The sequence below is a fragment of the Loxodonta africana genome, chromosome 16, assembly GCF_030014295.1.
Source record: "Loxodonta africana isolate mLoxAfr1 chromosome 16, mLoxAfr1.hap2, whole genome shotgun sequence".
NCBI lineage: Eukaryota > Metazoa > Chordata > Mammalia > Proboscidea > Elephantidae > Loxodonta > Loxodonta africana.
In genome coordinates this window covers 61,261,417-61,275,541 of record NC_087357.1, presented here as the reverse complement: position 1 = coordinate 61,275,541, position 14,125 = coordinate 61,261,417, and the positions used below count along the sequence as shown (strand labels likewise).

General features: G+C 34.3%; 1 protein-coding gene across 4 annotated transcripts in view; it reads left to right on the top strand.

Annotated features, from left to right (window-relative positions):
* The window catches only part of JMJD1C (jumonji domain containing 1C), a 321,108-nt gene that overhangs the window by 128,717 nt on the left and 178,266 nt on the right, over nt 1-14,125 (top strand). For all 4 annotated transcript variants that reach the window (XM_064269625.1, XM_010589154.2, XM_064269623.1 and 1 more), the window contains one exon: nt 6,074-6,238. Coding sequence is in view for 2 of the 4 variants with exons in the window: in XM_010589154.2 (XP_010587456.2) it covers nt 6,074-6,238 (165 nt within the window). In the remaining 2 variants the exon portion in view is untranslated. Of the gene's footprint in view, nt 1-6,073; nt 6,239-14,125 lie in introns of those variants that run through there.

Genomic DNA, 14,125 nt, shown 5'->3' with positions numbered 1-14,125 from the left:
GTTGTCTTGGAAGATTTCTAACCTACTTAAACAGTTACTCATAGGAATTGGAATTATGAATTTGACCTGCATTTGACTGCTTTTCTGTAGAAGCAGTATAGATACTACAATCTCTAATCATGTCTTAGCATACCAAAACCACAATTCTAGGCTTTTTCTAAGTAAATTGTGTTGACAGTTTATCAACAAGCATTTATAATTTTCAGGACTTGACATTTAACTTGTATTTTCTTCTCTTAGATTTTTAGCTGCTGACCCTTTTCTTTATACTCTTCAATTACATCCTTTTGTCTTCAGATATGTGAAGTATTTATTTAATCCCTTATATCTTTCACAGGAAGCTTAGGTTACTTTAGGGCTCCCAGGAATCCCTTCTGTCTTAATTTATGTAATAGCTCTCTTCATTAATTCATTCCTATGGTTTAAAAACATTCCCCAAATCTCTGTTTCTGGAATACATTTTCCTACTGTTTGGTCAAGGCACTTCCCTCTTTCTGTCTCATGTTTTAAAATATCTAGAAAGGTCTCTTAGTTTCCTAGTGCTGCTGTAACAGAAATAGCACAAATGGGTGGTTTTAAAGAACAGAAATATATTTTCTCACAGTTCAGGCGGCTAGAAGTCCAAAATCAAAACAGGGGCTCTTGGGGAAGGCTCTCTTTGTAAGGGCTATGGGACAAAATCCTTGTCTCTTTCCCCTTCTATAGCCCAAGTGTTCCTCAGTGGCATCTATAGTCTCCTGTTTGTGCTTGCTTGTGTATCTACTCTGCTCTTTTTATATTAGGACACACTCCTCCACACACACACTGATATGGCCATTAACATAACAGAGAAAACCATATTTCCAAATACGATTACATTCACAGGTATAGGAGTTAGGATTCTAACGTGTATTTTGGGGGAATACAATTCAATCCATAAGAGTCTCTATGAAGCCTTCTTATGTTAAAAGAATTTAACTGATGGTTTTCCTCCTCTGGAGCCATTCAGCATTTTTTAGTGGTGCTATTAAAAAAAAAAAACACACACACACAAAGAGGACTCTGATCTTAGCTATTACCATTTGTGTATCATTATTTAAACAATTGCTTAGATACTGTTAAATTGTGTAACCTGTTTGCCGTAGTTTCTCCTGTAAATAAACATTACTCAGCTCATCGAAAGCACTCAAATTTTACCTGCTGCTGTCATCATCATCATCAATGATACTGCATTAAAAACTGCTCATAATATATCTGAAAAGCATAGTATATGTGTTGAATCTTATAATAATGAGCTTAAGTTACATGACAAGTAAAAAATTAAACATCTTTGAATATCTTGAAATTCCTGATGCATCTTGTTATTCACCAAGTAGCTTTGTGAAAAGATTAGTTAGGTAAGTAATTCATAGGAAGGAAGAGTAAACAACATAGATTTAGAGTGTAAGCTGACTAAATTTCCTTGGCCTCTTATTTTGCTATTTACTGTCAACAGTCAATGCCAATGGAAGCAGCAGTCAAGAATCAAATGGCATATTGATTTGGGCAAATCTTCTGCAAAAGATCTCTTTAAATAAAGTGTTAAAAAGTAAAGATGTCACTTCGATGACTAACTTGTCATCTTATCCAAGCCATGGTCTTTTCAGTTGCCTCATATTCATGTGAAAGCTGAACAATGAAAAAGGAAGAGTGATGAAGAATTAAAGTATTTGAATTAAGGTATTAGCAAAGAATAGTGAATACACAATGGACTGTCAAAAGAACAATTATCCGTCTTGGAGAAAGTACTATCATTTGTCTTGTTTACTTTGGACATGTCATCAGGAAAGACCAATTGCTAGAAAAGGACATCATGGTTGGTAAAGTAGAGGGTCAGGGATTAGGAGGGAAACCCTCCCTGAGATGGATTAACAAGGTGGCTGCAACAGTGAGCTCAAACATACCAACAATTGTGAGGATGATGCAGGACTGGGCAGTGTTCCACTGTTATACATAAGGTTGCTATGAGTCAGAGCCAGGTTGATGGCAGCTAGCAACAATCTTCATTTGACCCTTGTAGACTCCTTGTGGAAAATCTTTAAGTTGTTTCAAGTGTTTTGTTTTCCACCTTTAAGCCACAGGGGATTTAGCTATCCCAGCATCTCTCCCTTATTCAGTCAGTTATCAAGTGCTGTGTGTGTGATCTTATAGAGCCTGTGCTACTGTGGCTGTTAGGCCTCTTATGAGCTATTCCATTGTTTTCATTGACTCATTTATTAGCTGTTTGACCGTAGGCAAGTAATTTTTCTGTATCTCGCTTTCCTCATTTGAAAAAGTTTATAATAATAGTACCCATCTTCCAAGTTGGTTATGATGATCAAATGGCTTATTATATGTGCCTGACACATGGTGAAGGAGTCCTGGTAGTACAGTGATTATGAGCTTAGCTGCTAAAACTGAAAAGGTCAGTGGTTCAAACCCACCAGTCACTGCACAGGAGAAAGATGTGCCAGTCTGCCGACCTTGGAAACCCTATGGGACAGTTCTGCTCGGTACTACAGGGTCGCTATGAGTTGGAATTGATTCGATGTTAATGGGTTTGGGTTTTTTGTTTTGTTTTGTTTTTTGGGGGGGGTGCATGGTAAGCATGATTCAAATGTTACCTGTTTTTGATATTAGTTTATTACTATTGTCAATAATATGCATAATCTCTGACATAGATTTGAATGTTCCTTGGGAGATGAAAAATTATCCCTTAGACTTCTTTAGAATTTTCAGAACCTGAACTTATATGTCATAATATGTATTTTGTTTTTACTTATAATTGTTGTTCCAGTAATATACTGTGCTGGTTTGAATACATACCGGACTCCCGTATAGTATTACAGTTTTAGTTCACCGTGAAATATTTAATATAACTATACAGAATATAAAATTTGTGTGTTAAAAAGTTGAATTTTAATATAGTTGCTTCTGTATTGCATATTCTTTCTAACTATGTGAAAACAAGTGCCCTTTTAACTTTCTTGAGAGACCTTTCCTTCTTCTGTCCACTAACTAAGCTTGGGAGACAGATGGGGTGGGTGCTGATTTCTGGCCTAAAGACACATAATTCTTGTTGCTCTGTGGACTTCAGAGAGTGTACTGTAGAGATACTGTCTCCAGAGGGGATACAGTTACCTTTTTAACTTTTAATGGGATAGCCCAGGGGAGAAATAGAGTAAAAATCCAACTTCATGTATCTAACCAACAACTTCCCTCCCTTCCACCATATAAAATAGAATGAGGCTAAGATCTAAATGAATGCTACTTAATCCTCCAAAAGTTATCTGTCCTCTTCTTCTCACCATCTTCTGGCTTTTTCCTGGATTGTTGCAAAATTTTCAGCCCGGTATAATCAGAGGCTCCTCAGACTTTGTTAGGGATGGGAGTCTTCTACCTTAGTTTTTAGACTCGGTGATAGTCATCATTTAGGGCTATTCAAAGAGCTGTTTTGGCTAGAATCTGCCAGGCGCTCCTTGGAAACTCCATGGGGCAGTTCTGCTCCGCCCTGTAGGGTCGCTATGAGTAGGAATCAACTCGACGGCACTGGATTTGGTTTTTTTTTTTTTTTTTTCCTGAAGTCTTGGCTATGTAGCTGATGGTTAAGAATTCTAAGTGACCTCTGCATCAATGAAGTCATACTCTATAGCAGTTGCTGAAGTCAGATTGCTATAAAGTATATGCCAATTTATATAGCACTCACACAAATCAACAGTTATACTTGGAGTATAATTATATCCTTCCCTTATTAAATAAATAGAACATCTAGATAGAAAACCAGCAAAGATACAGAAGAACTGAACAACACAACTAACCAAGTTAACCTAATGGCCATAACAACATCATAGAATACACATTCTTCTCGAGTACACGTGGAACATTCACCAAGGTAAATCATGTTCTTGGCCATAGAATAAACCTTTACAAATTTAAAAGAATTGAAATCATACAAAGGTGTTTTCTGACTGTAGTTGAATTAAAGTAGAAGTCAATAATAGAAAGATACCTGGAAAATTCCCAAATGTTTGGAACTTAAGCAATATCTTATAAATACTCATGGGTCAAAGAGGAATTCCCAAGGGAAACCAGAAAATATTTTGACTTGGTGGAACTGTAAATGTTACAGTCAGCTAAAGCAGTTCTTAAAGGAAAACTCATAGCATTAACTGCTTATATTGGAAAGGAACAAAGGCTGTAAAGCAATAGTCTAAGCTTTCACCTTAAGAAACCAAAAAAGGAAGAACCTGTTGCCGTTGAGTCCAACTCATAGCGACCCTATAGGACAGAGTAGAACTGCCCCATAGGGTTTTCAGGGAGCAGCTGGTGGGTTCAAACGGCTAACCTTTTGGTTGTCAGCCACAGCTCTTAAACACGGCACCACCAGGCCCCCCTAACTAAAAAAAGAGGAAGAGCAAATTAAAATTCTCAAAAAAGCTGAAGGAAAAATACAAAGAATAGAAATGAATGAAATTGAAGACAGAAAAACAATAGAGAAAATTAAATCAAATGTTCTTTGAAAAAAATAAAATTGATCAAAATTTAGCCAAACTGACCAAGAAAAAAAAGAGAATATCCAAATTACTAATATCAGAAATGAAACAGTAGAAATCACTACAGTCCTTAAGGATGTTAAAAAGATATAACAACTCTATAGAATTCTACATCTTAGGAAAGAGACCAATTCTTTAAAAGAAAACAAGCTATTAAAACTAAAAAAGAAATCCATAATCTTGATAATTTTATATCTATTAAAGAAATTGAATTAGTAGTTAAATACCTTCCAACAAAAAAACTTCAGGGCCAGATGGCTTTACAGACAAATCTACGAAACATTTAAGAAGGAAATAATACTGCTTCCACATAACCAGTTCCAGACAAAAGAAGAGGGAACATTTCCCCACTTATCCTATAAGGGCAGCTGTACCCTCACACTAAAACCAGACAAACACATTATAGAGGAGGAAAACTAAAGTTCAGTATTCATAATGATATTCCACGAAATATCAGCAAAGAGAAGCTATTGATACATAAAATGATAGTATATCACAGGCAATTTGGACTTACCTTGGGAAAGCCAGGCTTTGTCAATGTTTGAAAAGCAGTTTTTGTAACTACTGATATTAAGAAACGAAAAATCGTGTCATACTAGTAGAAGCACAGAAAGAACTTGAGAAAATTCTAACATTTTTTGATGCTGTGATATATGTTTGGAATAACTTGGGTATGCAGATCTACTTTTTTATAACTATAGGTTTTATGAAGTTTAAATACAGATCAAGGACTTGCAGTGAAAATGTAGTATATGTGTTGAGGTTTGCCATAAATACAAAATACGGGATTTCCAGGATTTAGTTCAAAAAAGAATGTGAACTATTTCACTGATAATGTTTTACATTAATTGGATTTTGAAATAATATTTTGGATATAGTGTGTTAAATAAAAATATTATTTAAATTGACCTATTTTTATGTGTTTTTTTTTTTTTAACTGTGCCTACTAGAAAATTTAAAATTTAATATGTGACTCGCATTAAATGCATTAGGACATGGGTCAAAACCAAGGCCTATGGTCTGCTGCCTATTTTTGTGAATAAAGTTTTGTTGGAGCACAGCCTAGCTCATTCATTTACATATTGTCTATGGCTGCTTTCGTTCTACTAAGACAGAATTAAGTAGTTGAGACAGACCATATGGCTTGCCAAATAATTGCTCTCTGGCCCTTTTCAGAAAGTGTTCGCTGACCTCTGCTTCTAGAGACATCAATATAGACACAATTTTTTAATGGGTATTTAAAAGATAGGGACCAATCTTTCTTCTGATTAACACTCTAAATTGCTTTTTTAAAATAAATTTACTGTTTACCTTCCAGTTATACAAACAGGTAAGGAGATAAAATCTTCTTAAGGAAAAAAAAAAAAATTTTTTTTTTAATGAAGAGTTAATTATTGATTTTAAAAAAATGCTAATTTGAATAATGAATTTGTTAATGCCTTTTCCAGTTCAGTGTCATAGTTTATATTTTGAAGTATCACTATGCTATTTTGCTTATGGAATTTTATTTATTTATTTCATAGGCGTACGTGGAATTTGATGGTCTTGAATGGGATAAACGAGAGTGGGTTAAAGTTTATGAAGATTTTTCTGCTTTCTTGGTGGAATACCACTTAATTTGGGCAAAAAGGAAGGACCCTCGCCAGACTCAGGGATCAAAGAGCAAACAAATTCAGTGGCCTGCGTTGGTAAGATCTCTTCTTTATTCATTAAATATTTTTAATTGTATAAAAATACAGGAAATGAGTGTAGCAATTCAGATTTATCTTGTCGGTTATAAATTAATATTCTTGATGTTGCTGTTATTTTGTTAGAACAAGTTCGTGTGTCTCTTTGTTACTGTCTTTCAGCATCTCTAGTGCACAGTTTATTCTACCTGGTTAGGTCTAGAACATATAAATTGAATTAAGGGCTGCTGAGAGAGTGTTGACTGGTTTATATGGAACATAGAACAACTTAGCTTAGAAAGAAATGTAGATGGAAAGTAGGGGGTATTTTTTATAAAGCATTCAGTAGCACATAATTTTTCTTGGTTAAATTTAGTGAAAGTTCAGTGAATCATTGTGGGTGGTAGCAGATGTTAAGTGTTATTATTCGAATACTAGGTAAAATTACTTAATATCAAGAAATTTTCCATTTAAGAAAATAATAGTAGGTTCCAGTACATTTTCAGGTAGTTTGAAGAGTTTTATAAAAGAAATATGCTAACTAAATAAACAAAAACATAAATTCTTTTAGGAAAAGAGCCACATTTGTTTTTAACCATTGTGTTTGTTTTGTGGTTGAGTGCCTGGCATGTAACAGACAATCTAATTTATGTTCCAATGAAATAGTTTTTACATTAATATGAAAGAAGTATTTTTAAAGCCATGGAAACATTATTTTAGGTATTTGGTGTATCAAATGTGTCGGGGAGGTACTTTCAGGTTTTTTAAAAATGTAATTAGCTACTTAACAAGGATAGTTTTCATTTGCTGATAATTGTAATTTATTTACATTTTCTCTTGAGTCAACCCTTTAAACCTTTTGTATATGTAGAATAGTCACTTAATGTATCTATTTTCTTGACCATCCCTTTTTAAAAACTCTGACGAGATACTCAATTAAAAATGGAGGAAGGGAATGAATTAAATCAGTAACATTTTAAAAAGGAAATACAATATGGAAAGAGGAAGGATGATATCCGTGAACTATAGTTTTAATAGGATATTTTGAATACTGTAACAAAATAAAGAAGATAGTTTTTATCAGTGATAGGTTTTTAAAAAATAATTGTTGAATGAGTATGTTTGAATTGTTAGTATTAATTTTTTAAATTGATGGAATACTTATTGATCTTACAGACTATAACCCCAAAATTGTTTAAAACCTGTGAGTAATTATGACATATTACAGGAAACAGTAGCTCAGTAATACCAGGAAGTTTGCCTCAGTATCATAGTTCGAGCATAAACAGAACTTTATAGAAAACTGTTACCATTTCTTAGAGGCAATTAAGGTGAATTTCCTCTATATTCATAAATTAATGATTTTAGAGAAAATTTCTACAAACTACTGTTTCATAATAATTTTCGTCATAATTTTCGAAACCTATTTCTGTTGAAAACCTTTTAACTTCACAATTAAATCCATATAAACAATCAGCAAACGTCTTTTTTTTTTTAATTCAGCCTTTTCTTTATTATAGAAAAAAATGTACATACTATGAAAAGTTTGGAAAATACTGCATGGTCTAAAGTAGAATGTCATCATTTTACTCCTACCCCAAGAGACAGCCAATATTCTTTTGACATATTTCCTTATAAAATATATTTTCCTGTTTTCTTTAAAATAGTTTTAGTCAAAACTGCATTAAAATTATAGATCTTGCTTTTTTACTTAACATTTCATCCTATGTATTTCTCCTCACAGGTAATATCTTTAACATGATTTTTAACTGCAGCATAATATTAGATTTTGTAATGATCCTTTTCCCTAATGTTTGGTATTTCAGTTTCCTTTTTTTTGTGATTATAAATGAATGCTATAAATGCCATCGTATGTAAATCTCTGTCTGCATCTCCGATTATTTTTTAAATTTAGGTTCATAGTAGTAGAATTACTGGTCAAAGGGTATGAACTGAAAAACAACAAAAATCCAAAAATCTCTTGATACTCTCCACCAGATTGCTTAAAGGTGGTATTGACTGCCTTTGCCCCAAGCTAGAGTATGAGTATTTTCGTCTCTGTACACTCTTGCAAACATCAATAACTTATTTTTGGACCATCTTGTTTTAAAATCGAAACAAAGGGGAATTTGTAAGACTTGGGAGATGCAGCATTAAATGTTAACCATTTTATCACTGCTAATATGATATTTAAAAATACTATTTTCATTGTTTTAATTTGCATCTCTCAATAAGGATGAATAGTTTTCATGTTTACTAGCAACTTGTATTTTGTGTGAGTTGTTTGTCTTTTTTCAATTATTAGGGTTTTGTGTTTTATATTTGTTGTGAACTTTTTTTATATTACTACAGATACTATAACCCTTTTGCCGTATTTGTTTCATAGTTTGCTCAGCTAATTGTTTGATGGCAAGTCTTTTTAATTGTATGTTTATGTTTAAAGAAAGTCTATATAATGGGATATCTTCGTTAATCCAAACAGTAGAGATGCTCCCCCCTTTCTCTTTCCTTTCTTCCCTCTCTACCTCCTTCCCTCCCTTCCTTCCTCTTCCTTTCTTCCATTCTTATAGGAGGTTCTAAAAATTAAAAGAACGAACAAGTGAGATAGAAATACTTGTAAACTTAAGAATAATCCTTTTAAGTTTCACAAGCATTGTATGAACATTCATTTATGTATAGTACATTTAACAGATTCTGCTGTTTCCCTATCTGGCCATTAAAATAAGGTTTAAAAGCAAAAGTTATGAAATTTAGAATTTTTACATTCCTGTAGCAGAGTAAAATAAAATATTTAAAATTGTAAGAGATTTGTTGTATATATGAGGAGGTAACAGAATGAAACACAGTGGTAACTAATACTTTGTCTTTAATTTTCTGTAGATTTAATGTTTCTAATTCTGTGCACATGGTACTTGCTTTATGTTCTTGTGTACTTAAACATATGTTTGTACTTATCCTCTTTCCAATTGTTTCACCCCTCGTGTGGTACCTGCTAAATCTTAGATATTGGTTATATTATTTTTGTCTATTTCTTATACTGAGAAATTAGTGGAAACTGCCAGTGTACCTGCTGGTTCTTGAAATCATGGCAGGATCAAAAAAAAAAAAGCCCTGTTGTCTCGTTAATGTACTTTAAGATTTATTTTTAAAGCTTTAAGTCACTAAAACTTCAACAAAATTTGGAATAGTAGAAAACCCAGGTTACTTCTCTGGAGTTACCTCTTCATCTTTCTCCCCAGTATATCAATAGGAGAACATGCATCAGAGCACCACATACTTAGCCTGCTGAAGTGGTGTCTATTAGTTTGGTCCTGTATAATCAGGGTACCACCTGAGGCCGTTCTGATGATGGAGGCCATGGTAACTTACATGTCCATGTAAGTTACTTAATATATTGCCTTTTTTTTTTAAAGTAAAACATTTGTGAAACCACATTTATCTGCACCAGGGAAGGAAAGTGTTGGCATACATAATTGAAATCACCGAATCACCTGCCTAACTGGGTTAGGGCCCTGGCTCCATCTCCTTTAGGAAAACCTTCTGTGGGGAGTGGGGCTTTGACCCTAACCCAGCTGGGCTGTAACACTGCTGCATTTTCTAAGGGGCAGAGTTTTCTACTACTATTCTACTGGCCCAGCCTTCCAGATCACCCCAGCCAGAATTAATCTCACCATCCTGTGTGGTCCTGTAGAACTTTGTTTGTACCTCTGTTATAACAACCAGCATGTCCTGCTTTGTATTATACCTATTTGTTTGCATGTCTGTCTTCCCCTAATAGATTGTAAGTTCTTTGAGGACAGGACTCATGTCTTAGTCATCTTTGTATCATTCCTGGGAGTCTAGCACAGTGCCTTGCCCATAGTAGACAGTGAGTATATACTTATTTTAAAGTGATGAATGAACTCCAGCTTAGCTGGCAAAAAATAACCCTGCTGGGAGCTATAGCAGGTTTTCTGGCTATCATGTCAGCTCATGCTAAGATTAAAGGACAGGCAAGAAAAATATGTCAGTGTAGTCACAAATAATAAAAAAGCTTACAATGGATACTCTCATTTTAATCAGATAAAAATCTGATCTCTTAAATCGTCGCAAGGGAGAAGTGTAAATATTATCCAAAATGTGTTATTGTAAAAGAACAGGTATCTTTTCACAGTCAACGAAATATGCTCATCTGCAATAATTTACCTGAATTTCTGGAGTGAACTTTATGAAGCCAAGATTTCTGCTTTCTAGTGCTTTTCCTTCGTAGTTATTCTGGTTTGAAAAGGAATTGTGATGAGATCTTAAACGTGTAAAACTTTAGCAGTTTACTCCTTTTAACGTGTTTGTCTGGCAAGAGTGCTTTTTAGCTTCTATCTGTTCCGTAAGAAACCCTTTCAAAGGGGAGTAGAATTCATTACTCTTTGGGACGAGCATACACTTTTATCTGACTGCCAAATTGCCAAACTTGGTTTAGATTATGGCCTCAACCAAATTTGACTATAATATGAAGGCAGGACACATTCTAACTGATTGTGAACTTTAAAATAAGGTGACATATAGATAATTCAGTTTCCAGAATAAGAATTACTAGTTTTAAAGGCCTTTGTACTTTGGTGAAAGAGCTCTGGTGACATAGTGGTTGAAACACTTGGCTGCCAACTGAGAAATTGGCAGTTCTAACCCGACAGCCCCTCTGCAGGAGGAAGCTGTGGCAGTCTGCCTCTGTACGGATTTACAGCCTTGGAAACCCTGTGGGGCAGTTCTATTCTGTCCTTACGGGGTTGCTATAAGTCGGAATTGACTTGATAGCAGTGGGGTTTTTGGTTCTTTGATGAATAATGAAAGGGAAGTAATGACAATATGATACTTTCAGCATTATTATTTCTCTGCAAGGTAAAGAAATTTCAAGAGATCAGTTCATAGTAAACTTTTTAAATGATAAAATCTAATACTGGCATTGCAGTGAATGAGCACACATTCATTTTGTGTGGGTCATAAAAACATTCTTTTGCAAAGTATTATGTTGTAAGAACGAAAAAGTTCATACTTGATTCATTAATTTTACAGTTGGGAAATTACCCTTAAAAGCATTTTTTAAAAAGTAAAAAAGTGTATTCAGTTCAACTAGTGCTTATCAGCTACCTGATATGAGCCAGACACTATGCTAGGAGCTGGAGATACAAAAATGAAAGACATACGCAGAAAGATGTTCATTGCAGTCTCATCTAAAGATGGGGAAAAAGAAAACAGCCTGGATGTCCAACAATATGTGAATGTGGTCAAATTAATGTTCTGGGAGATTATGCAGCTTTAAAATGATAATTATGAATACTTTCGAGAAACATAGACAAATGAAATTTAAATAAATTTTGATTATAGCACTGTCAAAATTATGTATTTAAATAGTGTAAAATAATGAAAACTGTTTTACAGAATGGTGGGATTATACTTGAGTATAATTTGTCTTTCAAATAAAAACAACTTATTTATAAGAAATTTGGGGATTTTAATGTAAAATTTAAATTTTCTGTTATTTTCAATTTTGGAAATACTTTTCTTTACATGGGTTAGTGTAGTATGCTCATTTTAGGCTTCTGTTAATATATTTTGATAGCTACTTTCTACTTTGTAAATAGAATTTTTTGTCTGTCATTAATAGTACAAATTAATGTTTTACAATAAAAATGACAATTTAAACTATGACAGAGTAAAAAGATAATGAAAATTATATAAGGTTTGTTTTTAACTCTATCTTAATTATTTGTTCTTAGATTTGCGTGGCTTGATGTGACCTTAGAGATCTTCTTGTCACAGATGCAGAGAATATTAGAGCTCCAAGTGAGACTCTTCGAGGTCATCTAGCAAGGCAGTCTAAGAACATAGGACTTGTAGTCAGATTGCCTGGTTCAGATACCAACTCTGCCGTTTGCTATTAATATCGGATTAAACTTAAGTTACCTTTCCTCTCTGTGTCTTGTCTTCGTAATAGTGTTGTTGTTGGGTGCCATCGAGTCAATTATCACCCTGTAGGACAGAGTAGAACTACCCCATAAGGTTTCCTAGGCTGAAATCTTTATGGAAGCTGACCACCAGGTCTTTTCTTTTGCAGAGAAATTAGATCACTAGGCTTTTCTTCCCAGGCATCTTTGGGTGGATTTGAACCACCAACTTCCTGGTTTATAACCAAATGCTTAACAATTTGTGCCACCTGGGGACTCAACATATGTAAAGCGTATCATAAAAACCATTGGTTTTGGTATTATTGTCATCATCCAGTCTAATGCCCTTCTTTTTCTAATAAGGAAAGGAAAAACCAAACCAAACTCATTGCTGTTGATTTGATTCTGACTTATAGTGACCCTACAAGAAAGGAAGGCCTAGGGTAATGATGTTAGTTGATTAAAGTTTATATTTAATTTAATTTCATTGATGGTAAAGTAGAAGTGGAAATGGAACCCAAATCTCCTTACTCCAGCGTAATGTGTAAGTAGATCTTATACCCTACCGGTTATTGAATCTTACTGAGAAAAGCCAAAGAAGCGCCTTTTTTTTTTTTCTCTTTTCAGTTAACCTCATTTTAAGAAAAGTCTTAGAAGGAAAAAACTGATTTTCTTGCCGATTTATTCCTGATTAGATAATTTAAGGCTTTGTGGAAATAAAAGAAAACTATAATCTTTATGTACAAGGAGTTTAAAGAGAGAGAGGTGCATTGGTAGAGAATGAACCATTCAATAATACAAATAAAAAAAGTTTATAGAAATGAAAGAATTGAGGGGAGAGAGTGCCTGGCAGGGAGTGAAGGAAGAGCTACACTGGGGAGGATGATATTTGATACGGTTTTAAATGCCTAATTGGAATTTTATAATCAGAAAAGTTTGCAAGGCATTTTATAAGAAAACATGTCATGATTGGAGCTTGCATCAAGCCAAAAAGTAGAGTAATTTTAGTGGAGTGGCAGAAGACAAAGTAGAAAAGGGTAAAGAGAGACCAGATCATAAAGGGTTGTGTTACAAAGAGAATTCTAGACATTTTACTTCTGTAGGGGTTGGAATGCCAGTGAATCATACTCAATGCGGGTTAAATCATCAATTTTATATTTTAGATAGATTACTGAAGCAGCAGCATAAAGTGATTGGTGAGAGGGTAGGACCTTATTTGTCATTTATCGCTTTGTTTATATAGCCTGGAAACCCTGGTGGCATAGTTCGAATCCACCAGGCGCTCCTTGGAAACTCTATGGGGCAGTTCTGCCCTGTCCTGTAGGGTTGCTACGAGTTGGAATCGACTCGACAGCACTGGGTTTGGTTTTTTTTTTTCTTTGTATAGCCTAGGTGAGATTTGATAAATGTGCCTGGTAGAATGTATGTTTATCATTGTTACCTCCAAAATTGCACTAAAGTGACAGTAAAAAACAAAAACAGCAAAGAAAACTGACATGTATGTCATAATTGATTCAGGGAACAATCATCAATGGACATTAAAACTATTGGACAAAGGCATGTTGAGAAACAAGATATTAATAAGATCTCAAAATACCATTCCCATGGATTACTCATTAATTACAAAGGGAAAAATGTATCTGTGTATTGAAGAGATCAGGCAGAGTCACTCCCTTAAACTTAGCATCACTAGTAGTTGGACATCGTTGGCATTATGTTCCTCCAGATGTGATGCAGGAAGACGTGCGTAGATTACCTACGTAATGTTCTTGCCAAAGATGTTTAACCTGACCCCTAATCGAGAGGAGAGAATCAGACAAATCCAGAATGGGGATTTTCTACAAGACAACTAGCCTAGACCTTCTTAAAAAAAAAAAAAAAAAACTAAAAAGAAAAATATCCAAGGGGTCTTTTCCAGGTCAAAAAAAACCCCAACAACATAACTATAGAAATGTGACACATGAAACTTTGTAGCCTAAATAGGGGG